The sequence below is a fragment of the Pogona vitticeps genome, chromosome 14, assembly GCF_051106095.1.
Source record: "Pogona vitticeps strain Pit_001003342236 chromosome 14, PviZW2.1, whole genome shotgun sequence".
In the NCBI taxonomy this organism is placed as follows: domain Eukaryota; kingdom Metazoa; phylum Chordata; class Lepidosauria; order Squamata; family Agamidae; genus Pogona; species Pogona vitticeps.
The window spans coordinates 15,189,036-15,216,389 of NC_135796.1; the positions used below are offsets into that span (position 1 = coordinate 15,189,036).

The 27,354-nt window shown below is 44.8% G+C and overlaps 1 protein-coding gene across 2 annotated transcripts in view; it reads right to left on the reverse strand.

The window, feature by feature from the left end:
- Positions 1 to 27,354, reverse strand: part of ADGRD1 (adhesion G protein-coupled receptor D1) — a 128,753-nt gene that overhangs the window by 19,646 nt on the left and 81,753 nt on the right. For both annotated transcript variants that reach the window (XM_072983176.2, XM_072983175.2), the window contains 6 exons: positions 24,186 to 24,289; positions 20,881 to 20,992; positions 19,688 to 19,841; positions 10,241 to 10,307; positions 9,263 to 9,329; positions 1,697 to 1,788 (listed from right to left, as the gene is read on the reverse strand). In XM_072983176.2, coding sequence (XP_072839277.2) covers positions 1,697 to 1,788; positions 9,263 to 9,329; positions 10,241 to 10,307; positions 19,688 to 19,841; positions 20,881 to 20,992; positions 24,186 to 24,289 — 596 coding nt within the window. The remainder of the gene's footprint in view (positions 1 to 1,696; positions 1,789 to 9,262; positions 9,330 to 10,240; positions 10,308 to 19,687; positions 19,842 to 20,880; positions 20,993 to 24,185; positions 24,290 to 27,354) is intronic.

Genomic DNA, 27,354 nt, shown 5'->3' on the forward strand with positions numbered 1-27,354 from the left:
ACTTAGAATCTTAGACCTGCAGAACAAGAAGGGACCCTATAGATCATCACGTCTGGTCCCTGTCAAGGAAGCACAACGGGGGAACTGAACCCCCAACCTCCGGCTCTGCAGGCAGAGATCTAAACCACTGAGCAATCCAGCAGTTCATTACACGACCGAGTTGATCCACCATCCAGCTGAATGGAAGCTCAAAAACAGAATAAATGTTGGCACTCCTCTTGTAGAGATTTCCATTTTCTGCTTTTATTAAAAAAGTATTCACACTGAGTTTTGTGAAGATCTGCTAAAAGAGTCACCGAATGTGCAAACGTGCACTTCATTCCACCAGTATATGGCCCGGCTTAGGTCCTCTTGACCCCATTAAACTGGGACCACAGGCTGGGCTTCCCCTGGGCTGTAGGGGAACGTCCATAGCAATTAGTAACAACAACTACCTCCACTTGTTATTGCCAGCTGCCAAGAAAAGCAATTCCCCTTCAGCAAAATCCTCATCCCGGCTGCCAACAGCCCTCATCTCCATGGTTTCTAAACACACCCCAGCAAAACAACAGAGAGTGAGTGAGTGAGTGAGAGAGAGAGAGAGAGAGAGAGAGAGAGAGAGGTGTCTTTGCCACCTGGAATCATGATGCACATAGTAAAATCCGTCTTGATACAAATTTTGTAGCTTGTCATTAAATCCCAAAATGGGCTTGGGTAATACAGGCACACCACCTGGGTGGTGTTTATATTTCTCCCTTCAGTTTGTTGTCCACTTCTCAGTTATAATCATAATAATCATGCTCTGACTTGTGGCAACCCTTTTCCGGGGTTTTCCAGGTAGAGAATAATCCTCAGAAGTGGTTTCCCATTCCCTTCCTCTAGGGGGCAACCTTGGGACTGTGCAGCTGGCCCAAGGCTACCCAGGCTGGCTTTTTCCCTATGAGGCACAGTGGGGGAATCAAACTCCCAACCTCTGGATCCACAGCCAGAGACCTAATTCACTAAAACAACCAGCCAATAATTGACTTACGGCGACCCTTCTTCAGCATTTTCCAGGTAGACAGCATTCAAAAATGGTTGGCCATTCCCTTCTGCAGCTGGCCCAAGGCTACCCAGGCTGGCTCTTCTCCCGGGAGAATCAAATTCCTAACCTTTGGCTACGCAGACAGATTCCGAAATCATGGAGCCACCCAGCCTCTAGAAGACTTAATTCAACTTTTCCCCATTGAGTTTATACCTAGTAATTTTATCCCATTTAGACTATCCCTGACAATCTTGATTCCAATGTTCAGCAGGGGGAAAAAATTACACATTGGGGGCATGTCCCTCTACAAGGTTCCCTATCCCAAAATCAGATTATAATTTTTTAAATTTACAAAGCACATTTCCCAGAATTCCACAGGCAGTGGCAGAACTGTGGTCGTCCTCCTTCAACAAAGGAAACATTCACATCTCTGCTCTCTGTGGTCCACATAGTGTGGGCTTTCCATTTTGGATTAGCCAAAGAATTTAAGTCAGAAGGACCGTTCCACCCGGTACATTTTCTATTTGATGAAAATCATGAGGTCTAGAAGCTTACTTTGGATTTTAAAAAAAAAAGTGCAACCGTTCACCCTTCTGGATACTCTGTTATGAGCCAGGCTCTTTTAAAAAAGCAATGTTTAAATGCTCAAAGACTGTCTTGGGATAATAAGGCAGTATAAACTAGAAGGCTTACTTGAATGCATTCGCGTCTCCACGCACCCTGTAGTTTTCACCACTTATTCTCGAGATAACTCTGGTCACTGCTATGAGGATGCAGAAGTTGACCTAGAAAAGAAAACACACAGGGGTTGACCTAGAAGAAGTATTTTTTTTTCCTGGGAACATGTTAAGTATTTTGGAGGTTTCGCTGTGGGACCAGAAATGGCTTTTGGGCAAGGGAGGGGCAAAGAAAGAGCAGCAAGCATTGCTTCCCCGAAATCTTTGCATAAATGTTCACAACACAGACACCGTGTGTGGTTGAACGACCCGGGGCCAACTCCTTTCTGAACTGCCCCCATGAAACTGAAGCCACCCACTTGAGCTGCTGGGATCGCTCCATCCCCCTTTTAAAGATTTGCTTATTGATTTTTTTAAAATGCACTCAGATGCAAAACATGCCATTGGAAACCGAGTGCTCTACAGTGGGAAAAAAACTGGGGAAAATTAAAAGACACGTCTTACGTGTTTGTGTTTACTGAGAACCTCAAGGTTCATCGGCCCTTTTGTTAAGAAAATCAGAAGAATATTGATCCCCTTTTCGTTCCCATAATGTATCTCTTTATTAAGCCTTATTAGCTCCAGAAATGCAGAAGCCACGCCTTTGGAAAGAATGGCCTCCCAAAGCATAGAGTATTGTAGCTTTGGAGAAATATTTCCTTCTCCTATGCTAAGAGATAAAAGCACAAAGTCTACGGCATGAGCAACGTGGCAAGGACGTGGGAACATCCCGACCTAGAATCGGAGCCTAAAGGCTGGCAAAGGGAAGCCGTAAAATCTTCTAAAAAAAGAGCTATGTTAGCATTTCAACAGGGGATCAAGGTGATTCTCCTGCTGCCTTGAAGTAACAATAACAACGCAAGAACACATATGTAACTCTAAGGTCTCAGGATGCTTACGGAAAACCCAGAATGTGTCATTCTGTTGTCACCATTAGATCTCCTCGAAAGCTTTGTTTCAGGGAGAACCCTATAAAATATGTAGGTACTTCTGTATCACTTGAATTGCTTGTATTATGGTACCAGGCCACTAGTATTCCATTTTGCAAGACTACCATTTTTTTCTGTGTATAAGACTATACTTTTGACTAAAATTTTTAGACTAAAAATTGAGGGTCGTCTTATACACGGAAGTAAACTGAGGAGGGGAAAGCAGGGATCAAATTGTTCCTGCAGGGCTTTGATCCTCCACTTGCTAATCCTTAGCAAAAGGAAAGCAGGGATCAAAGCGCTGCAGGAACAATTTGATCCCTGCTTTCCCCTCTGCTTGCTAAGTCCCATGGGGCTTAACAATAGGAGGGGGGAAAGAATCAAAGCAATCCTGTGGCTGTATAAGGTGGAAGGGGATCAAAACGATCGTGCAGTCGCAGGATTCCTTTGATCCCTTCCCCCTCTTTTTGCTGAGCCCCGCGGGGCTTAGCACAAAGGGAGAAAGCAGGGATCAAAGTGATCTTGCAGCACTTTGATCCCTTTCCCCCTACACTTGCTAAACCCCACTTAGATTTCTTAATTTTGGGTTAGAAAAGTGGTGGGCATCTTATACATGGGTGTGTCTTATACATGGAAAAATATGGTATTTATCTTTTTAAATAAACTTATCTTCCATGTTTGTACATTCATGGTGTCCATGTGGGTTCTCTCCTATTTTTCTCTTGCCAGAGGATCAAAGAACCTTAAATCATTATGTTTAACCTGGGACAGATACTGGACCGAACGTTTGGGGCCACAATCTCCCAAAAGTTTGGGTGAGGAGTATCTCCCTCTCTCTAATTATGAGCCTTCTTTGCTGTGCTTCTATTGAATTGCTGGATCAATGCAAAACTTACAAAGTTTTATTCCAAGGAACGATCGTGCTTGTGATCTTGTCGGCGAAAAAAAATATCACAGCCGCCAAGCTGTGAACCCAGGAAGACCCTTTTCGGCGGTGAAAGCCCCTCAGATCATGTCAAAGTGGGCAAAGATGGGAACAGGGGGGCAGACATGGCAAGTCTTCACACAGAAACCCAGCCATGTTTGAAGTAAAGGCCCAGCTGGAGCAGCCAAACCATGAAAAAGAACTTGACAGAAGAAAGTCTGGGGAAGAAAAGGCTTGACGAGGGAAGAGCAGGGAGAAAGCTCGCGGACGCTAAGAACTCTGTTGAAGGAGCCTGATCAAAAGCGGCGAGGGGCGGGCCGTCAAGAAAGCTCTCCACTTGTTCAGAAGCTAAAAGCAGTAGAAAGAGAAAGAAACATTCGGCAACAAGGAAAAACATTCAGTCTACTTAAAGTTATGTAAGAGATGTACAGTGGTGCCTCGCTTTACGATTGCCCTGCATTACGACGAATCTGCTTAACGATGATCTTTTTGCGATCACAATTGCGATTGCAAAACGATGGTCTGAATGGGGGAATTTCACTTTGCAATGATCGGTTCCCTGTGCAAAGTTTTTGAACAGCACAGAGTCAACGAACATAAGAATCGCCTTGTCCAAGCAAATCCAACCTATCCACCACAAGGTCAAGCTTTGGGACAACTTTCCATCAGAGAGCAAGCAGGGGTCTAACGGGAACTCACGATTCAGCCACGAAAGCGATGGGTTCCCTTTTTTCCCCGTCTCCAGTACTCAAAGGCCTTTTACCGCCATTGTAACTCCCCCTGGTAAGATTCGGGGTGCAAGTCAGAGGGAGATTTGTATTTTGTGCATGCCAATAAATCTGCTCTTTCTTCTTCTTCTTTCTAAGCCAGGCAGCATTTGCTGCTTTGTCTGGAGGCAATGAGTCCCTTAGGCTAGTTGTGGAAGAATGCCAGGGCTGGGGGGCCAGTTCCGTTGAACCATTTGCACAATGGTGCATTGTTGTGGGAGCTTTTTGAGATGTTCCATCAACACAACTGGAATCAATGAGAAGGAGGAAATCACGAAATATTTTGGGGTGGCATGCTCTCAAGTCACCTCCAACTCATGGCGACCCTATGAATGAGCGATCTCCCAAATTGTCCTGTCCTCAGCAGCCCCTGCTCAGCTCTTGCAAACTCAAGCCTGTGGCTTCGTTTAGGGAGTCAGTTCATCTCATGTTTTGTTTTCCTCTTTTCCTGCTGCCATCTACCTTTCCCAGCGTGATGGCCTTTTCCAGAGAATCCCGCCTTCTCAGGATAGGTCCAAAATAGGACAAGCCTCAGTGTCAGCATTTTTTTTTTGTCTCCAGAGATAATTCAGGCTTGATTTGACTCAGGACCCTCGTGTTTATCTTTCCAGCAGTCTCGGTTATTCATAAATGCACATATGTGCTTTGTTTTTCTTTCAGAAAATGCATTCAATTTTCCAGAAAAGTAAGGATTTCCAAGCCGCAGCACACCTCGAAGAAGGCTGCTCCCACTTTATAACTAACATCTATTCCTACATTCAGTCTGGGAACAGAAGTCTGGGGGAAATTAGAAATTACAATTTATACCGGGAACATACACATCTGGCGCATCCTTCCTCTTTAGCTGAGTCCTACAGAATCCTAACAAGACTGCTCTGGAGCACGGGAGTAAAGACGAGAGGCGCTGTTTGTTAAGCATCAAGATTTACAATCATTCCCCTTCTCACTTCACAGCAGAGCTTGTTAATTTTCCGGGCTGTGTGGGAATACGACAGCTTTTCTGCGGAATAACAATTTGCAAAGCAACAGCTTCATTACTCAGTCATTCAAAGGAAGCCCGATAAGAGTGTGGCTGCAATTGAACTGGAATTTTTGCCATTTGCCTTCCGTCTAAATAATTCGTCAGAAGAGTCAGCTGCCTTGCACATACAGTGGTACCTCACCAGACGATGATAATCCGTTCCACTGAAATTGCTGTTTAGAGAAATCATCGTCTAGCGAAAAGCATTTTCCCCATTGGAATGCACTGAAACCTGTTTAATGCGTTCCAGTGGGGAAGAATCGTCGTTGTCTAGTGAAGATCGGCCATAGGAAAGCCGCTTTGCGAACCGCCGATCAGCTGTTTAAATCGCTGTCTTGCGAAGCTTAGCTCCCGAAAACACCCGTTTTGCGAGCGCGGAGGCAGCTGTCAAAATCGTCTAGCGAAAATCGGTTCGCGAAGCAGGGACCAAACATTGTCCAGCGAAATTCCCCCATAGGAATCACTGTTTTGCGAATTGCTATAGTGATCACAAAAAGTCAATGTCTAGTGAAAAAACTGTCATGCGGGGTAACTGTCTAGCGAGGCACCACTGTACAGTGATTCCTCATCAGCTCGGCATTGCAGAGCTGGAAGGAATCCTACGGATCATGGAGTACAGCTCTTGTCCAGGAAGCCCAGTGGGGAATCGAACTCCCAGCCGGTGGCTCTGCAGCCAGATGTCTAAATCAACTGAGCTATCCGGCAGTTCATGATGTTAAAAGACAGCTTAGAGCAGCAGTTCCCAAATTTGGCTGGTCCAGATTTTGCTGCACCACGGATCCCAGCATCCCCCCGACCCTTGGCTCTTCTGGCTGAGGCTTCTGTGTTCTGATGTCCCACACCCCTGGAAAACTTCCCAGTCAGAGCCACCAAACATTCAAACACGTCTGGCGATACACAAAACCCAGATCTCAACGAGATACGCTGCGCATGCCGAAGTACGATCCAAGGAGAAAACAAACCATCAGAAGCATACCTCTCTGGAGTAAGCGGTGCAGATGTGAACCACTGCATTACTGTTCTAGCCAGCAGGAGCAAAAATAAATAAATAAATCCCATTCTGCTCCTGTTTTAAAAATAAATCTAAGAAACAGCCACCAGCTTGGTGCTTTTCTGAGTCTTCCCTCTACCTTCCTTTCTGAGTTTGAACTGCGTGAAAGGATGGCTGATAAAACATTTGAAGTGTGTGTGTCTCTATGTGTGTGTCGTTCGTATCTATCAATCCAGCGATTGATCGATATATATCAATATAGATAGATACATGAATTATCACCATATGCCTTCAAGTTAATTCTGATTTAAGGCAACCTTTTTCGCAGGATTTTCCAAGTACGGAATACCGAGAAGTTGGTTTTCGATTCCCTTCTTTTCAGGACAAACTGGGACTGGGTAGCTGGCCCGAGGCTCCCCAGGATGGCGCTCGTCTCTGGAACTCCCAGCCACTGGCTCCACGGCCAGTGACCTAAACCCCTGAGCTATCCATCCAGCTATCATTTAAACTAATGGCTTAAAAATGTCCCATTTTTAGGAAAAGCGGGGACGTGCTCCGGAGACGGAGAGAAAGCAGAGCTCCCAGACGTGTTTTTGTCTCTCGATCTAACTCCTCGTTTTGTAACGATGAGAGCTGGCGACCTGAAGGTCTCACTCTGCCCCGGGAGCAATTTGCTTCTCACCTAGCCTGTTCAATAAAGCTTCAGGGCCTTTCGGATTAGTGATTTACAAGGCTCCGAGCCCCAGTGCAGTGTTGCTTTCGAATCGATAGCATTTGGGGGGCATTAGCTGGAAGGAAGGGTACTAATTGCCTCGAACCAAAAGTGGTTTCAGCAGCAGAAGGGAAAGCTTTAAATCAATGAAACGGCGTCCGAATATTAGATTTTAAAAATAATATTCATATTAATAATAATCCCCTCGATTATTCATTGGCACTTAGATCTCCCTAAATGCTTTTTTTTCTCCTATGTAAAAAGGAGACATAAAGTTGAGTAAAGCAGAGGGATTGAGGTTGCCCAGACTTTGCTGGACTACAAAGCCCATGAACCCTCTTCGTCGGCCATGATGGCCAGGGCTGATGGGAGCGGGAGTGCGTCAACCTCCAGAAAGCCACCAATTGGCCACCTTGGAGGAAAACAAATGTGAAGTTAGCCAGGAGTTTTTGGGTGGACATTGGGCGAGCTAGAAAAATTGCAGTGCTTCTAACGTGGTTGTCCTTTCTGGAAGTGAATATGGATAAGCTGATGGACATTGCTGGCCATCTGTGCACCTTTCCCCAATACAAAAATACTGGATGGTACCTTATCCCGGCAGATAGCCAGTGTGGTGCAGTAGACAGAGTGACAGACTAAGACTCAGGAAACCTGAGTTTGAATCCCCACTCCCCCATGGAAGCTCCCTGGGGGAGTGGAATTCGTGAAACCACTCCTTAAACATCTCAATCACTTGGAAAGCCCAATATGGGTCACTGTGTGGCCAGGATTTCTGGGAGTTGTAGTCCGAGGGCATCTGGGGACCCAAGGTTGGGAAGCGCCGGTGTAGACGTACAATTCTACAACTCCATTATTCGCCCCTTGTTACTTCTGAACTCTCCAATGCCAACCGCATGTAGGTGCTTCCCTACAGATGTGGAAGCCGGCTGCATTTGGAAACAACCCCACGACGCCAAAGATGGAGGTGTAAGTTCTCAATCGATACGTTTATCTTCCTATTTGCCGGTAAGCCCCGGAGTCGGCACCTCTTATCGCCGGAGCTGCGGCGGTTTAAATCAATAAAAACACCAACGGAGGGGATCCAGCAGAAAAGTGAGCACCTTCTTAATCCATTTGGGAGGGAGAGAAAGAAAAAATGGAGGAAGAAACGTATTTCGCAACCTCCGGGAGCAGTCCAAAGTGATTAAGCCACCCTTGGCTGTAATTTAATACGCCAGTATAATTAAAGCGCTGTAATACATTCACGTATCAGTAGCTCAGCCATGAACCTGCAACTCCCACCTAGAAAGATTACATTCATAACCACCGACAGCAGGACCCGGAGCGCTCATCTGAACTTAACAGGCCTGCTGTAACTTCTCTCCTTTGATTGAGGGTATGCCCCTTACCCTTGTGTGTGAGTGTGTGTATGTGTGTGTGTTAAAGCTGTTTAAAAATGCAGCAGGGGAGAAAATGCACATATGGCCACTGGTTCTCTCCATCCCCAGATTTCGGGGGGGGGGGTGAACGGATTATGCAGCATTTAATGGTAATGCAATTCCCCCGTGGGGCGCAATGGATGGAGCAGGGCTTGGGGAATCTCGGTTTGAATCCCTGCTCAGCTGCAGAAATTCACCGAGGGGCTTGTTGGTGTCATGCGTCATCAAATCACCTCTGACTTTAAGAGGCCCCATGAAGGAGCGATCTCCAAAAGGTCCCGCCTTCAAAGCTCTTGCAAGCTCAAGCCGGTGGCGTCTTTTAGGGATTCAGTCCATCGCACATTTGGTCCTCCTCTTCTCCTGCTGCCTTCCCCCTTCCCCAGTGTTATTGCCTTTGTCAAAGAACTCTGTTTTCTCGTGACGGGCCCAAATCAAATCAAGATGCCCCTGAAAAGGCCCCTTATATTTTGAACCTGAACCTGGTCTTGTGTGTTAAAAGCTTACATTTTGCACCATAGGCGAGGTGTTTTGTGCAAAATGGCACGGTTTTGCACAAAATTTGGGAGTTGCACAAAAACCACTTCTGTGACTTTGCAAAAAAAAAAAAAATTAAATCACACCGTATTTTTAAAATGCCCAAAACTTATCCCGCTCTCACCAACAGGACGAAGAAAGAACTGTGAGAAGATTAACATCCCTAATTGTTCGCTGCTAAGGAGAGCCTTCAAGCCACGGACATCCCTAAGACAGGTGGGCAGGAAAGGATGAGGTGGTACCTACCACAATGACGAAGAGTGCTGGGGCTACGAACGCCCAGATGGCTCCATTTGTCAGTGAAAGCCAGCAGCTGCCGAGAAACAGAACAAGAGAAAAATGTATTCACAAAATGTTGTTTGTGGCCGCAAATTCAAATTAAATGGGTTTTTAGGTTGGAATAGAGTTCTCTGGAAACACAGAACGGGGCGACCATCTCTGCCTTTGATACATGCTCTCTTTCTAAGATGTCCACTTTTTCAAATAAGGAGGGCCACCTCACCCTTTGTGAGCTTCCTCAGGTTTTAAGATCATCAGGAGAGGGTTTTCTCTCAGCCCACCGCCCTCACCGCTGCGTTTGGTGGGAACACGGGAGAGGGCCTTCTCTAGTGGCTGTTCCCAGAGACTCTGGAACTCCCTGCCACTGGAGGCCTGACTGGCCCCGTCTTTGCTGTCCTTCCACAAGCAGGCCAAGACCTTTCTCTTCAGACAAGCTCTCCCTCAAACGACTCACTGCCCGAGTGGGTTATTTTTTAATGGGTTTTGTTTGCTCCTTTAAATTATTTGTATACGTACTGTTGTTGTTACCTTTAAATATTGTCTTTTAAGGAGGCAACCCACCTTGGATCTTTTACCTCCAAGAAAGGTAGGGTAAAAATATTTCAAATCAATCAATCAGTCAATCACTCAGTCCATCAGTCACTCAGTCAGTTGGTCAATCAATCAAGTTCGTTCATTCGTTCATTCGTTTATTCATTCATTCATTTTTATTCTTTTTATTCTTCTTTTTCATAGGGGAACCAGACCGGCTCACAACCATTAAAACTATACAATGTAACAGGCTTTAAATGCTATACAAAAAAAACTGTATTAAAAGCAACTGAATATCAATCCAAATTAGAACCAAAATTTAGAACCATTTAGAAAGCTCTTTTTTTAAAAAGACAAAACCATTTAAATGTGCCTAAATTTGATCAACACAGTATTCCCTGTATCAAGACTTACTTTTCCTCTTCTCCATAGTTTTCCAAAGCGGCAGCGATGGAAATGACACAGATCACTAGTGGGCAGCCTGAAAAATCCAAGAGATAATAACAATAATAAGCAGGGTGTTCGAACCGAGGCGTACATCACCATGGCAGATCCTCAGTGTCAACACTGAGGAGTTATGGGTGGAAGGAAGGAGGAAGGAGGCATCTCCATGGTGCCAACTCTAAATATCTGAAGGGGAGAATGCTGGAAAGTTGATGTCAAGTGATGGCAACTTAGCGGATCCCCTTTCAAAAACAGAGGGGGGACCCAGAATGCATCCACAGCACCCTGATATTAAACTCTGGTTTCCATCAGCCTTCACAAGCACAGTCAGTGGGGCTTGATGGAGGCATCCGTGAAAAACATCTGGCTGACCATGAGTCGAAGAGCTTTGATCTCCATAAGTGAAGCTTTTATACCAGTAGTTCTCAATGTTAGGTCCCCAGATGTTCTTGGAGTAAAACTCCCAGAAGTTTTCACCACTCACAGTGGAGCTGCAGTCCAAGAACATCTGGGGGACCCAAGGCTGGAGAACCACCATCCTAAATAGAGAGAGGTGTGTGAGTTACAGCCTTTTTCCTAAGATGACCTCTAGCACAGTGGTCCCCAACCTTGGGCCTCCAGATGTTCTGGGACTACAACTCCCAGAAGCCTTCGCCACCACCTCTGTTGGCTAGGATTTCTAGGAGTTGAAGTCCAAGAACATCTGGAGGCCCAAGGTTGGGGACCACTGCTCTAGCAGGAGCCTTGAGCTCCAGCCTTCTAGACGAGTGGTTCCCAGCCTTGGGTAATCCAGGTGTTCTTGACTATAATTCCCAGAAGCCTCCATCCCTTGGAGTGTTGGCCAAGATTTCTGGGATTTGCTATCCAAGAACATCTGGAGACCCAAGGCAGGGAACCACGGTTCTGTACAGATGCCTAGCTTCTAAGAACTGAAATGGTTTTTGAGACAGGGCTATTTTTAATGAGAAAATGTGTGTGCATGCGTGTGTTTCTGCAGCTTGACAGTCACTCTGTGCAAGGTGCAACACACTCATTATCGGCGTTGATGAAGCATAAAGGAAGATCTCTGGTGATCTGATCAGAACTCACTTCCACAACCTAACACTAGCAGAAGATCGCTGGGAGTGAGGAAAGTTTAAGCATGAAAAATGTTAGCGTCAGACGATGGCCAGCTGCTGGCGGTCATTTGTATATGCTTTCTTGAGTTTGCATGCTTCTGACATGACTGTTGTTTCACGATTATAGAAATGTCGAAGGTTTTTTAAAAAAATTACTCTTACTCTACTTATTGTTCTGCTTATTTACTTTTTTGAAAAAAAATTCTATAACTGATGGATCGGCTTTGGTTGGATAAGAGGAACACCATCGTCAGTGGCAGATTGCTAGCAATTAAAGACCACCTTTTCCAATTTCAGGGTGCTCACAACTTGTGCCCAATGAGACAAAGCAAGGCGCAGCCTGAAAAAAATAAAGCAAACTCTTTAATTAGCAGCATTCTCCCACTGATGAGGATAGAATCATAGAATAACAGAGTTGGAAGGGGCCTATAAGGCCATTGAACCCAACCATCTGCCTAATGCAAGAATCCAAATCAAAGCCGACCCGACAGAAGGTTGTCCAATTTTCTTTTGAATGTCTCCAGCGTTGGAGTGCTCACCACCTTCCAAGATCACTGGTTCCCTTGTCGTACTGATCTAAGAGTTAAGAAGTTTTTCCTGATATTCAGCCTGAATCTGGCTTCCTGTAACTTGAGCCTGTTATTATGTGTCCTGCACTCTGGGATGACCAAGAACGGATCCTGCCCCTTCTTTGTAGGACTACCTTTCAAGTCTTTGAAAAGTGGTACGCAACAGACCGCTGGCTGCACACTTAAGTGACGAGGGCAGTTTTCAGGACCTAAAGCGCACAATAAAATGGACCAGCTGGTCCCCTGATCTCCTCACTGTTCATTTTGGTTCTGTTTATTGTTGTTGCTAGATAACGCTAATGAATAAACCAACATGTAGTCTGTAATAGCATTTCACTAACAGGGAATGGAATTATCATATAAATAGTAACATGTCCTGAAGCATGCAGCCTCTATTATTTTAGAATCAAAATGCAAATCTGGTAACTATCAACAGTACATTTTCTGTGTGTTGGGTGGAGTGGAGGATACAATCACAACAAAGAATCCAATTGAGTTAATTTTTGGAAAATGTGCATCTGGGAGTCTTGAATGCACTGTGAATAGGAATAGAACTTTTTTACGTTTTTCACAGAATGTCTAGGTACATATGCATTCATTTCTGAGAGGGGAAAATGTTCTCCCCTGCCCAACATTCAACATGGATTCCCTTCTGCTGTCCATCAAGAGTGAGGGTAATGTGGCACGTCAAGCGTTGCCCTCACTCCAAATGGACTATGTTCACTCTCAGCATCGCCATGATGTAAAATATGGTTGGCTTTTCGGACAGAGCGATGTCATCATGTTCACAACACCATCTCTGACAGGCTGTAGTGGGAAAGACGCTATAACCTGAGTGTGGAAGTAACTGATCGCTTGAGTTTGAACAGCACATGAATGAAAACACAAGAGTTTGGGGAGGATTTTCAGAGAACGTATGAATTCTGCATTAGCTACATGCACAAACTGGCTCTTGCTGTGTATGTTGAAGAAAGACGCATGTATCTGTTGCCAGGCAGGAACTGATGATGCCTAAGAGGAAGGAAGGAAGGAAGGAAGGAAGGAAGGAAGGAAGGGAGGGAGGAAGGAAGGAAGGAAGGAAGGAAGGAAGGAAGGAAGGAAGGAAGGAAGGAAGGAAGGAAGGAAGGAAGTGATGATGATGATGGCTAAGAGGAAGGAAGGAAGTGATGATGATGATGGTAAGAAGAAGGAAGGAAGGAAGTGATGATGATGATGGTAAGAAGAAGGAAGGAAGGAAGGAAGGAAGGAAGGAAGGAAGGAAGGAAGTGATGATGATGATGGCTAAGAGGAAGGAAGGAAGGAAGGAAGGAAGGAAGGAAGGAAGGAAGGAAGGAAGGAAGGAAGGAAGGAAGGAAGGAAGGAAGGAAGGAAGGAAGGAAGGAAGGAAGGAAGGAAGAAGTGATGATGGTGGCTAAGAGGGAGGGAGGGAGGAAGGAAGGAAGGAAGATAAAATCTCTTTCGTTTTGCTTTTAGTCTAGCAGTATCAGCCTTATCTCATTGAACAACCCTCCAGATTCAATGGACCCCAATCCACATCTAAAAATAGCTTCCAGAACAGAAACTTCTGAAGTCTCCCTGGAGATGACATGGTTGGCACAATTACAGTATATATATAAAAAATCTTTGCCAGTCCGCGATTCTCTTAAGCACTACAAAAATTAGGACGGGATGTCGGTGGAAGTCATGAATACACACACATTGAGTTTAAGATCTGATTCCTCCTGCTTCAGCGAAGGCCGTTTTCCCACCTATGAATGGCAACAGAGGACCCTACAAGAGGGTCGGTGGGCAGGAGACACAAAATCACACGGAACCCCATTGTTCCATGGAAGTATTTGCTCTCATTTTCAAATATACATTTCAAAAAGTACTTGAACAGTTGTGTACTCGTTCCCTCATGGGAAGATAAAATGGATTTCATAATTCCATGGGTTTCATCGGCAAATATAGACTTTCTTAGGATTTTTTTATTTTTTTAAAAAAAGAAAAACAACTGCCAGGTGGAATTACGTTGACTGAAAGGGTCTATTCTATGGAATTCTTCCAAAAACACTCCGCTCTTCGTGCCTAGTTGAATTACTATGCTAATTCAATCAGAAGAATCAACCAGGGGGGATGATTTAATTATTTCATTAATTACAGAATGGATTTTACCTATTAAACTGAGAGAACAACCATATTGACATAACCGGGGAACTAGAGAGGGAAACGGTCCCTCTCCTCATCTGGAGCAGCCGTGGAATGAATTCTCTGAACCGTTCTCATGCAATATTCGGCTCACACTGGGGTGAAACTGGTTCATTCTAACAGGTGTCCCAGAACACGCAAATGAGGGATGATAGGATTCTTCTCCTTCGCTACTGAAGTTAGCAAGAAACGGTTCTTGTGTCACCCTCCCTCCAACGGCAAGGAACCTGGTGAGGCTTTAAAATTAATCAACAAAGTGTCTTCCCATCCATTTGGAAATGTCAAACTGATCATCATGAGGAACTCAGAAAGTAATCTTCAACTACTGCCCGTCTGGAATTGTGCGGAGTAAAACCATCTGGGGAAACTAAGCCCTGTCTTTCTTCCATAAGCATACAGGTGTGGGCATCATTAACGCCCTTCCATGGGCCACAATGTATTGCTATTAATATTAGGGTATTAGTGTCATAAAGCCGGCTTGATAACTCAGTGGTTTAGGTATCTGGCTGTGGAGCCAGAGGTTGGGAGTTCGATTGTCCTCTGTCCGCTCCAGAAGAGCCAGCCTGGGTAGCCTTGGGTAAGATGTACACTCCCAAGGTGCCTACAGAAGAAGGAAAGGATAAACCACTTCTGTGTATTCTCTACCTAGAAAACCTTCAAAAGGGTTGCCTTAAGTCAGCATCAACTTGAAGGCATACAATTGTTGTTGTTGTTGTTAATGGAGTTGAGCGATGACCAGAATCCACAGTCAGAGGTTGAGAAACCAGATGTTCACAAAATAAGTGCTGGGTTCCAGTTTCCCTGTGGAACCAGCAATCCTAGAACTCAAGACCTTTCAGGCTGGACTAATGTTGGCAGCCTTGAACTTTGTTCCAACACTTGACCAATACACTTGACCAATACACTTGACCAACACTTGACCAACACACTGGTGTCCCAAGAGCTTAACAATCCATTTGGCCAGTCCACCAGTGCCAGCAGCATGTCTGGCACAATATTTTGGAAGTATGTTTAGCTTTAGGTAAAAGGTCTGCCCCCTCAAAGTCTCCCTAGTTTGAGAGCTGGAGTCTGGGAAGGGCCTCGGGCACAGAGCATGAAAGTTTGTCATCTCATGAAAGGGCAACAAGGAGGATCAGGGGACTGGAAACCAAGCCTTAGAAGGAAAGACTGAAAGAACTGGGCAATGTTTAGCCTTGAGAAAAGAAGTCCGAGGGGAGAAAGGATATCACTTTTCAAATACTTTTCAAATACTTGGAAAGCAGTCCTACAGAGAGGATCTGTTCTCCATCATCCCAGAATGCAAGACGCATAATAATAGGCTCAAGTGACAGGAATCCAGATTTAGGGTGAATAGCAGGAAAAACTTTTTAACTCTTAGAGGAGTATGACGATGGAGAACCAACGATCTCAGTGCTCCAATGCTGGAGACCTTCAAGAGAAAACTGGACCCCCCCCCCCTCTGTCTGGTCTGTTTTAATTTGGATTCCTGCCTCAAGCAGGGGGTTGGTCTTGAGGGCTCTTCCGACTCCATTCTTCTAAGAACCTATAATGAATCCATTATTGGAGCAAGGTGGCCCACTTAGAGCTCTCCGTGGTGCTGATCCCTCAGAGCTGAATCTCTGCCCCATGAGCTAGCTCCCTGATACAAGGGGAAAACAAAATGGAAGAAAAGAGAAAAAGGGCAAAATAAAAAGAGCCAAAATGTCTGAGATCTCATTTATTTATTTTTATTTTATTTTATTTTATTTATATCCCGCCTATCTAGTCACGATGGACTACTCTAGGCGGCCAACAACAAAGATAAAATACAATAAAATAAAACAACAAATTACAAAACAATTAAAGTAAAGAAACAATAAAGGAGAAAAGAAAATCAAAAGTAATCTGGTGAGAAGGCCTGCCGAAACAACCAGGTCTTTAATAGGTTCTTAAAGGTACCCAGCGAGGAAGCTCCGCGAATACCAGGAGGTAAATTATTCCACAAGCGAGGAGCCACCGCCGAGAAGGCCCTATTTCTTGTTTTCTCTTTTCGGGCCTCCCTCGGCGTTAAGCTCCTCAGCCTCACCTCCTGGCTCGCCCGTGTGATCCGGGTAGAACTTGGTGGGAATAGGCGTTCCGCCAGGTATTGAGGCCCTAAACCGTTTAGGGCTTTATACGTAAGCGTTAACACTTTGAAGTCGATGCGGAACCTGATGGGCAGCCAATGCAATGCAGCCAGAGTGGGCGAAATATGTTGGAACTTTTTCACTCCACTGAGTAATCTGGCCGCCGCATTCTGCACCACCTGTAATTTCCGCAGCAACCTCAAAGGAAGCCCCACGTAGAGCGCATTACATTGGTTTACGTATCCGGCTGCAGAGCCAGAGGTTAGGAATTCGATTCCCCCACTGTGTCTCCTGAGATAAGAGCCAGCCTGTGTAGTCATGGGCTGGCTGCACTGTCTCAAGGTGCCCCCAAAAGAAGGGAATGGAACACCTCAATACTTACTACCTGAGAAACACGGAAAAGGGTGACCATAAGTCAGAATTGACCTGATGGTATGTGATTAATATTATTTAGCTATGAGCCAGTCTGAGTGGCGTGCCAGCACTACGAGAGCAGTGAGCGATACCTTTCTAAATGAGTCAGAATAAATTTCGACAGCTAAGGGCAGTCAGAAGGATCGTGATATTGAGCCACAACTCTTCCTAAGCCCTGTAAACAAGCCACGTGTCACACAAACACAAGACGCGCACACACTTCCTCTAGAGACCCAGTTCTGAATGTGTTTGTTGATTTTTCCCTCTGAAGCTGGTGCTTTTCCAGTTTTCAGGGGAGGGATCTGTCTTGCCCTGTACGATTCCATTTCATTAGCTCACCTGGACTGCGCGAGAAAAAACCCTAGGGACTCCGTCGAGTGTGCCAGCCAAGACGCCCGCGCCAAACAGACAAAATTGATCTTTCGAACAGCTTCAGAGCCCAAACGCCTCTGAGCAGAAACCCAACAGGCAGGCAAACAAGAGGAAGAAGAAATGCAACCTCGAAGGTAGCAGAGAGGTGAAGTGCAAAAATCCGGCACGGACCGTTTCCCACATAATGAACGCTTGAGTTCAGCAAACCACTAAAGCAAAGGACGAATGTTTAGGAAAGCACGTGGCAGTGTGGAATGAGAGAAACATTGTGTAAGGGGACGCACCAAAGAGTTTCCACTCTTCTTGCAAATTACAGAGGCAAGGGGCCAACGTTTCACCCATATCTTTAATAATCATGTATTGTCAAGTCAATTCTGACTTAGGAGGACCCTTTTTCAGGGTTTTCCAGCTAGAGAAGACTCAGAAGGGTTTTACCCTTCCCTTCCTCTAGGGGGAGCCCTGGGACAGTGCAGCTTGCCCAAGGCTAACCAGGCTGGTTCTTCTCCCAAGAAGCGCATAGTGGGGGAATCAAACTCCCAACCTCTGCTCTGTACAAAAAGCCATAGGCACTTCTTACCTGGGAATCGGACCATACCAGGAATCAATTCAATAGCATCTGTCTTCAGGACACCACAAATTGATCTCACTTTGCCTGATGTTAGGGCCAGCCCTAGAGAGCCACCCTTCCATCGGCAGAGGGTGATGGCAGGCAAAACCCCTCCATTTATTACTGTTCTTCCTTATGCCTTGAGTAACCTGAACCCTTGAATGAGAATTTACAAAATACCATACTTATCATACACGCATGCAGTCTATATTCTAGGACAAGCGCTTCCCAACCTTGGGTCCCCAGATGTTCTTGGACTACAACTCCCAGAAATCCCGGCCATCCCAGCAAGAGGTGAAGGCTTCTGGGAATTGTAGTCCAAGGACATCTGGGGGGGCCAAGGTTGGGGAACCACTCTTCTGGGGAGATGATGGTGAAGATGAGCGATTTCACAATTACAGATAAAGATGTTCAAGGAAGAGAATGAACAGAGTGTGGTGCACGGTGACCCAAAGAGGAAGGGTACAAGCAAGAATTAGGAAAAGTTGAAATGAACGCTATTCAGTTTCTGTTTTCCAGAACACAGCCAAGGTGTTACATATTCCTTCGAGAATGGCAGTAGGGCTACATAATGGCCATAATTAGATTTTGCTTTTTTTTTTTTGAATGGAGCAGAATAATGCCGGTTTTAAAATATTTTCGAAATTATCCCTAATTACGTTGATAGCTTGTCCTCTCAGAAGCCTTTGCTCGCTCTTCTGTTTTGTTCCAAGGGGACAGCTCCCTTTTCTTTCCCTCGCTAAGGAACGTTGACAAGTCTCATCTCTGTGTCTCCTGAACAATGAGCTTAAAAGCCATCCTTGGAAGGGGAAGAAATGTAATGAGACATGCTAGGAGTCTGGTATGCAAGGGCTTTGACGTTCTTCACACATTTGGCAGGAGACGGACAGGGTCTTTGTTTGACGAGCAGAGAAGCTTCACAACTAGATCACCTAAATAGTTGACTTTTTGTTACAATGATGTGTAGATATTCATGGTTACAAGGATCACATAACACTCCTGTTATAGTAGCTTTGTGCTGTTTGGTGCCAGAAGGAAACAGTGCCCTCGCTCGGACTTGGCTTTAAAGACTTTATAAACTTCGGTGGGTCAAAAGCACAGCAGACATATTGTTAATAGGCTGGTTACAGGAATCATATAAAGCCCCTTGTTACAGCAGCTCCACTGGATGCCAGTCCATTTCTGAACACCATTCAAAGTGTGAGTTTTAACCTCTAAAGCCCTAAACATCTTGGGTCTGAGCTTAAAAAAAAGACCACCATCTCAGTTTTGTTTTCATCTGTTGACCTAGCCAGATAGTTCAGTGAACCAGAGCACCTAAGCATCAAGAGATTCCCTCTGTGTCTCTTTGGGGGGGGGGGGTCAAGCTAGGGCAATGGTTCCCAACCTTGGGTCCCCAGATATTCTTGGACTACAACTCCCAGAAATCCTGTCTGGTGCAGCTAGTGGCAAAGGATTCTGGTAGTTTTAGTCCAAGAACACCTGGGGACCCCAAGTTGGGAATCATTCCTGTAGGGCAGGGGTCCCCAACCTCTGGTCCATGGCCCAGTGATGGTCCGTGGTCATGGCAGGACTGGGCCGCAGAGACAGATCTGCCCCCCGCATGCATTCCCCCCACGAATGCACAGCCCACCCACCTGCGAGTGCACCCCACCCACCCACAAGCACAGCAGGGTGCCCCCCACAGACCCCACCCTCCCCCAACCGGTCCACGGTTCAGAAAAGGTTGGGGACCACTGCTGTAGGGTCTTGGATCAAACTGCATAGCCCCAAAGCACTCCCACAAGACAGGAATGGTGAAACTCCACTAAGGGTTGTCAGAAGTGTCTGGACAGCACATAATTGTTATTACTTTTGCACCCATCTGTTTCCACCAGAAGGAAGACAGGATATGAAGAAGGAAGGAAGGAAGGAAGGAAGGAAGGAAGGAAGGAAGGAAGGAAGGAAGGAGCTGATGATAGATAAGAGGAAGGAAGGAAGGAAGGGAGGGAGGGAGGGAGGAAGGCTGGCTGTGTTAGCTCTCAGAAAGATGAAATGACACCTACCCCATCCAACAGCATAGTAGTACACATGTTTGCTCTCTTCTGACCCAAACACTTTAATCACCATGCTGTAGAGATGAAAGCCTTCCACTAGCATCCAGGTGAAAGCACTCAGGAAGAAGAAATGGAGGAGAATAGCCAGGACCTTGCAGGGCACCTGTAACAAAAGCAGGGCAAGCAGAGAGATATTGAGATGCACGGCAAGCTGAAAGCACTCTGTCCAAGAATAATATGATGATGATCATCATTTTACAACTGAAGAGCTGGAAGGGATCCAATGGATCACCAGCCCTTGTCAAGACCCAGTGGGGAATTGAACTCTCAACCTCTGGCTCCACAGCCAGAGACTTAAACCACTGAGCAATCTGAAAAAGTGTATTAATTAGTGCATTGGTTGGTTGGTTGGTTGGTTGGTTGGTTGGTTGGTTGGTTGGTTGGTTGGTTGGTTGGTTGGTTGGTTGGTTGGTTGGTTGAATATATAGCCTCTATTTCTCGCAAAGACAGCTTGCAATAATATTCAGCGAAGACTATGATATGCCCAACCAGCGCTTTACAGTAGTGGTCCCCAACCTTGGGCCTCCAGATGTCCTTGGACTTCAATTCCCAGAAATCCTGGCTCACAGAGGTGGTGGTGAAGGCTTCTGGGAGTTGTAGTCCAAGAACATCTGGAGGCCCAAGATTGGGGACCACGGCTTTACAGAGACAATTCGGAAGTGAAACTACGACTCTCGGGAAGTACTGTTTCAGCTTCCCTTTTTTTTTTAACTCTAGGAGGAAGCAAAGTCGGAGAAAGCCATGCAACCTTAGAGGTAGACCCATTTCCAGGTAAGCAAAATGTGGGTGTTTGTAAGCATGTTTTTGTGGGTTAAAACTCCCAGAATTCTGTTTGGGGAGTTCTTGGAGAATTCTGGGACCTGGCATCCAAAAAACCTGAAAGAGCAAACCTCTAATGGAGGGTTGAAGGTTGAGAACCACTGGGCTAGTCAACAAACCGGAACCTCCTGCTATAATGATATGATTGGAAATAGATGGAGAAGTCTTATAGAAGTTGGTGGAGTGGCTCTTAAGGATTCTTTCCCAGCTGGCATGCTGGGACTTGAACTCAGGACCTTCCGCATGCATGCAAATCACATGCCCTATCAGTGAGGTACTCAAGTTGCAAGAATAAAACTGGCCTCCCAGCGTCCACCTCTTACCGTCCCCGGGTTGAACTGGAAGCTTATGAGGAGAAGGAGTTGAGCCACTAAGATGGTGAAAGACAGGTTGGCATGAATGTGGTATCGCTGGTTACGGATGGTGCTGACAGAGCTGTGGGTGCAAAAAATAAAATAAAATAAATGGTTAGCTTCCTAAGAAGAATATGTATCTTTTATAACTCATCTTCAAGGTACCATTTGTTAAACTTACTCACTTTTCCAGACTAAGCTGGACTTCATTAGATTTCAAAATGCACCCAGTCGCCTGGTATATTTGGTTTGCTCTTTCCTGTGCACATTGTTCTAGAACTAAGACTGACTGAATACAGTCAGACCTACTTCTGAGCAAGCATGCATTAAATTGTAATGTCTAAAATGGGACAGGTGTCTCAGACCAGAGGATGGTGGCTGTGACATCATTGGGGGGAGTACGTCCACTCTGAGTTTCAGCCCAAACATTACAAAGAAGTGAACTCGATTCCCAGTCACCAAAATTTAGATTCGGCACCATGGACAGCACCTTGGAAGCTCAAGGAAATACTAGGTTCATTGCTGCCCCTGCCTCACAGCCCCTTGCTGGTGCTTTCCTGGATCTCAGGTAGAAGGGGAGACAGCTTATCCCTGTTCCTCCTGGATCCTGAATATTTGCTTGTCTTGAAGAAGAGAGCTGTGTGTACTTGGTCCATAGTCCCTAAATGAGTTGTCCTTCAGGAGGAACTCTGATGCCATTGATTTAGGTAGGGTTGGGCTCCATTGAGTTGGGTTGAGTTGGCTTGAGTTGCGTTGGGTTGGGTTGAGTTGCATTGACTTGCTTCCGCTGAGAATGCCATTGCATTGTGTTGAGCTGCTACTGTTGAAATGAGATTGAACCGCCAATTAGTTCCAAGAGGTGGGGTGAAGGGGAGGCACTATCTCTTCCTTTGCCCAAGATGGTGCCGCCTCTCAGGCCAGCCCTGCTGATGATTCCACACTATATGGGATTCCATGCAAAGATCCTATTGCAGCAGCCTGTAGCATAACCAGATAGAAACAAGCTAGACCAGTGGGTTAGCTGGTTTCTTGCCTCCTTCCTTCTCAAATGTCAAAGACTGCAAAGAGCTGCAAGTGAACTAATAAGTACAAAGCAAGTTCGTTAAGGATATAATTTGAGAGAGAGGGGCAGAGAGGGGAAGAAAGATTGGACTGTTAACACAACACATCCGTTTTCATTTTCCTCACCATAATAGAAGTCACACTGATGAGGGCATCCACGTCTCTTCTGGAAATGCATCCATCTAAAATCATTCCATAATTAGCAGCCTTGGGGCCTGATCCTTATCTGATGGGTCTAGGGGAGTAACTCAAGGGAAGCTGACAAGGCTTCTGGCACCAAAGTGGAGGATCCAGCCCAGACCTTCCGTATTTATATCAAAGCTGGCACTTCATAAATACTGTGCGTTGTGCTATTATCTACATATGGGTGAGTTTTTCTATAAATATGGAAATACAGTGTTTATCGCTGGCTTCCCAAATCGCATTAAGATTCTAGCGGTAGAGGGCTGAGGGAGGACTCCTTGGAGGAGCCAGCTGGCCCGAACATCACGAATCACAAGGTGTTCTGTTGTTGAATGTCTCTGGAGAGATAACAAAACTCAACCTTTAGCAGCTTAAACATCTCAGCCAACCTTAGCCAACACAAACCCATTACCTCCTTTTTTAAGTTACATTCTGAACCTTGTAGAACTCGTGTGGCACACTGCTAAAGTGCCAACACCTCTGTCGATTTGGGTTTTCTTGAGAAAATTCATTCAGGAAGAGTGCCGGGGAAAGACCTCTGAATTTAGTGACAGCGCCCCCTAAAGCTGGATTTTGTGTATGGGAGTCATTGTGGAGAGGTCATGTGAATCTGCCTCTCTTTAGCTGAGAGAAGGGAGAAGCTGATGAGGACCATGGCAAGAGAAGGATGAAGAAAGCCTAAGGCTACCAATCTACCTATAGATCTAGAAAAGGCAAATGGGGAAAACAGGTGCCTTTCTGGTACAGAGCTGTATGACCTTCTCTAAAGGAGAGTTTTTTCTCCCTCTGTTCTCTGGATAGGGAGGGTAAGTTTTTATGTCCACAAACTGGGATAAGTATTTGCCATATTTTTTCATGTATAAGACTATACTTTCGTCTAAAATCTTTAGACTAAAAATTGAGGGTTGTCTTATACACGGAGGTAAGCTGAGGAACGAACAAAAATAAGTGGAGGGGAAAACAGGGATCAAAGTGATCTTGCAGGGCTTTGATCCCTGCTTTCCCCTCCACTTGCTAAGCCCCACTTAATTTTGGGTTAGAAAAGTGGGTTAAAAAAGTCTTATACACGGAAAAATATGGTAGGTACCAGAATCAGTGGCCCTTTTCAGGTGTTACCTTCACTGATAAACCCACCACACTTCACTCAAATAGCATCAAGCATCTTCACGGTCCGTCTCTGTTGCCACTTTCCATACGTGGAAAATGCCCCCTCTATAAGGAAGGAGTTAATGTTTGTGAGTAGGCTATACCTGTGAATAAGGAACCCTGGGAAATCAGGATTCTCACTGACACAGAGGGTACTCCGGAGTAGTTTGCTATTCAGAAACAGCACCTTCCCCAAGTGGAAAAGCTTTTGATCACCACCTCTAGGGGATGCTAGAGTTCAGAAGTTGAAATTTCATAAAAAGTGAAGAATGCCTTAAAGCTCCTTAATTAGATGCTGCATAAATATATTTCAGAAATGCAACTTTAGGGGGTTCGGTCATGATGTTCAGAGATCTCTCCCCTCCAGTCTTCCTGAATGAACAGGTTCCCCTTTTAGTTCAGGCACCTTGATTCCTGACACACTTTTCTCCTGCTGGAAAAATGAATGAAACTTACAATCCCATCGTGGAGATAGTTGCTCTGTCTTTTTCGCTCTCTCACGCACAACCCCTCAAAATCACACAAGCACACTGTGGGTTCTGTTTGTTCTTTTTCCCTATTAAAAGTCCCGTCCCTTCCCCAGTGGGGAAAGCAATGACAGGAACCACTGAAGAATAAACGGCAAGGAAATCGCTTGCTATTTCAAAGCGCCTCCCTTCCTAGTTGCAGGAAATTAAAGTCATTTAGACCCAAACTGGCCAAGTGTTACAAATATATATGCAGAATCTAATTAAAGAAGTTTAAGGCATTAATAACCTTTTATGAAACTCGTGAGAGCATCTGTCCAATGAAGCAAAATGAAGCATTTTTTTTAAAAAGTACAGATGTGACTATTTCTAGGGTTGGAATTGGTCCAGCAGGTAAGGAAACTTAAAATTACGCACGAGAGAACGGCGAACGTGATCAGGGTGATGCTCAGACAGAAGATGGACAGGGAGCAACCGATGTAACTGATGCAGGACAGCGCCACCTTGTGCCCCTTCGTGACCTGTGCAGCAAGGCAAACGGGTGCAGAAAACAAAGAGGATGCTTAATTAGTTAATTAATTGATTAACAATCTTAGAACTGCAGAGCTGGAAGGGAAGGGATTGCATTATATACCAATCAACAGAAAGAAAGAAAGAAAGAAAGAAAGAAAGAAAGAAAGAAAGAAAGAAAGAAAGAAAGAAAGAAAGAAAGAAAGAAAGAAAGAAAGAAAGAAAGAAAGAAAGAAAGAAATTATACTCATATTAGCAAATACAGATAAGAAAAAAGTACAGTGGTGTCTCGCAAGACGAATGCCTCGCAGGATGAAAAACCCGCAAGACGATTGTTTTTTGTGATCGCTATGGTGCCTCGCAAGACAGTTTCTTCTATGGCCACACTTTGCAAGACATGTTTTTTTCCCCCAAGACTGATGCCTCACAAGACAAATAAATTTCAGTTGTCTTGCAAGGTTCCCATAGGGAACCTCACAAGACGATTTTTTCACAAGACAGCGATTCTCACGGAATAAATTACATTCGTCTTGCGAGGCAGCACCGTATCCCCCAAATATTGGCTATTTTTTTAAAATATATTTATCATGTCTTTCTCCTTTAAAAAGTAATCAAGACAGCTTACATAAATAAAGGACAATATGTAAAGCTAACAGTAAGTATAGAAATACTGAAAATGATGAAACAAACGTCAAACTAAAAAACGGTAGACAAAACAACACCAAAAACACATTCAAAGCAATAAAGCATAACAATCCATTTTTTAAAAAAACTACCCAGGCAGTCAGAAAGCTTGTCAGAAGAGGAAGGTCTTTGCCTGCTTCCGGAAGGATGGCAAAGAGGTGGCCAGGCTGGCCTCCAGTGGGAGGGAGTTCCAAAGTCTGGGAGCAGCCACAGAGAAAGCTCTCTCCTGTGTCCCCACCAAATGTACCTGCGAAGGTAATGGTGGGGCCAAGAAAAAGGCCTCTTTTGATGATCTTAGCAACTGAGCAGATGTTAAACCGAAAAACAACCTCACAAAGACATTCTAGAAATTATTCTGGGAAAGAAAAATAAATCTCTGGTTCTTTTCAATGGGTTTTATAGATTGCTACCTCCAGTTCCTGTGGGCCAAATTACACATTACAGGTAGACCATCATTCATATTGGAATTCTGTTTGTGCAACAGACACATGATTCAGGCATCCCTTTCTGATGTAGCAATCATGCTTGTTTACCTTCCCATGACTGGTTGTCAAAAAAAAAGGGGGGGATGCTGATTTGCAAACCGTGGGAGTCATGAAAAATTCATGTTGCAATAATTGGAAGATGTTTTCAGTACTTAAGGAATTTTCTTCTCTAATGACACACTACCTATAACATACAGCTTGGGCTTCAGAAACCTTCCTTTGGCTTCACTACCATCATCATGCACCAGATAAATGTGCTATCACAGCAAGGAGAATTTTTCAAAGGGCAATGTAAAAAATTCAGTCCATGGCTATCCATCAGCCAAGAGAGCCAAAGGAAACCTCCATGTAGAGGAGAACTATACCTCTGAATAGCCACTTCTAGGAACAAAAAACAAGGGGGAGGAGAATGCTAGTGATGTTTGCTCAAATTGTGCAAATGGTGGTCAAACAGCAGCAACCTGCTCTGCGTCTCACTCTCAGACTGGAGATGAAAAGCAGGAAACTTTTCAACAGGCTATCTAAAAGCATTGAGCTAGTATGGCTTGACAGTGAACAAGGTCATGGGAGAAATCCTGCAATAACATAGTAGATCCATTGAATCAATGGAACGAAGGGGGCAGTTGACTCACCAAACCTCCACTGATTCAATGGGTCTCCTTCAGTTTTGCCTTACTTCTGGATTTCAGCCATTAATAAGATTTTATCATACCCCTTCTTTATGCCCACTCCCAGGCCTACATTCTTCATTGTTGTTATGTTCTTGCTTAACTGGGAGAAGACTTTTCAGATATCTGGGTAGGGGTGGAATGAGAAAAATGATGTTTCTCATATTTGGGGCTGGACTTAGGATGATTATACTCTGATTTCCTAGAAATGAGCCATAGCAGATTATGCTTCTCTGCAGCTGCCTCTGAGCTGTTTTTCAACAATTAAAGAACGCTTTTCATACTCAATTGAACCATCATTAATCATGAACACACCTTCCTCTTTCTTGGTACGGTATTTTTGGAATCTACATTCTGTTGACGGTGTTATAATCTCTGAGAAAGACTGTGGGCAGCTGTACTTTCTGCCAAAAATGACTCGTAAACATTGAAGGGAAAATATTTCCATTTTACTAGAGGTCAGATGGTGGGAAAGCAAGAGACGCATATGTTTATTGTAGTTCTACCTAACGATGCGCACTGGGCCCCCAATCCGCTCCACCGCATTATTGTCTGTCTCATTATCTGCATAAGGTATTGATACTTTCCATTCCCCTTTCCCCATTTTAATTGCACAACACCTTTTAAAAGATGTTTAATCCTGTAATATGATGGGTTTAACATGAGAGGTATGTGGGGAAGCATCCTGCCCCACTTTGTGAGTGCCCTGGGGCCCTCTGCTCTGCCCCATAGTCAACCCAGAGATGCACAAATAGCTTTGATTCGGTCTGTATTTCAACACCTCTCCAAAGACATGTGTACTTCCCTTGTTTCACCCATCAGAAGAAGAGGACAAGACCGATGGAACAGCTAGAAGGGATGGGATGCTAAAGAAGCACCCGAATCTCACCTGTTGTTTAGATTTATCAGCTTTTGTATTTGCACATCTTTAAAATAGGCATGTTGGGCTACTCTGTATCACTAGTTTCACACAAACACAAGAAACACAAGCCACTGCCATTAGAACTAGGAATCTGAAAGTCCATCAACCTTAATCTTGTTCAGTTTCTTCAACTCATCTATAGAGCTTGGTTTGAACTGAATCATGATGGCTTTCTCACCTTACACATGGAAATTCATATTCATTTATGGGTGTCCCCAATATCTGCTCTCTCTCTCTCTTTTTGTACTTTCCCATTGTTTGCATAATTCTTTTTAATCTATACATTTTCCATTAACCCCTTTGAATGTTCACACATT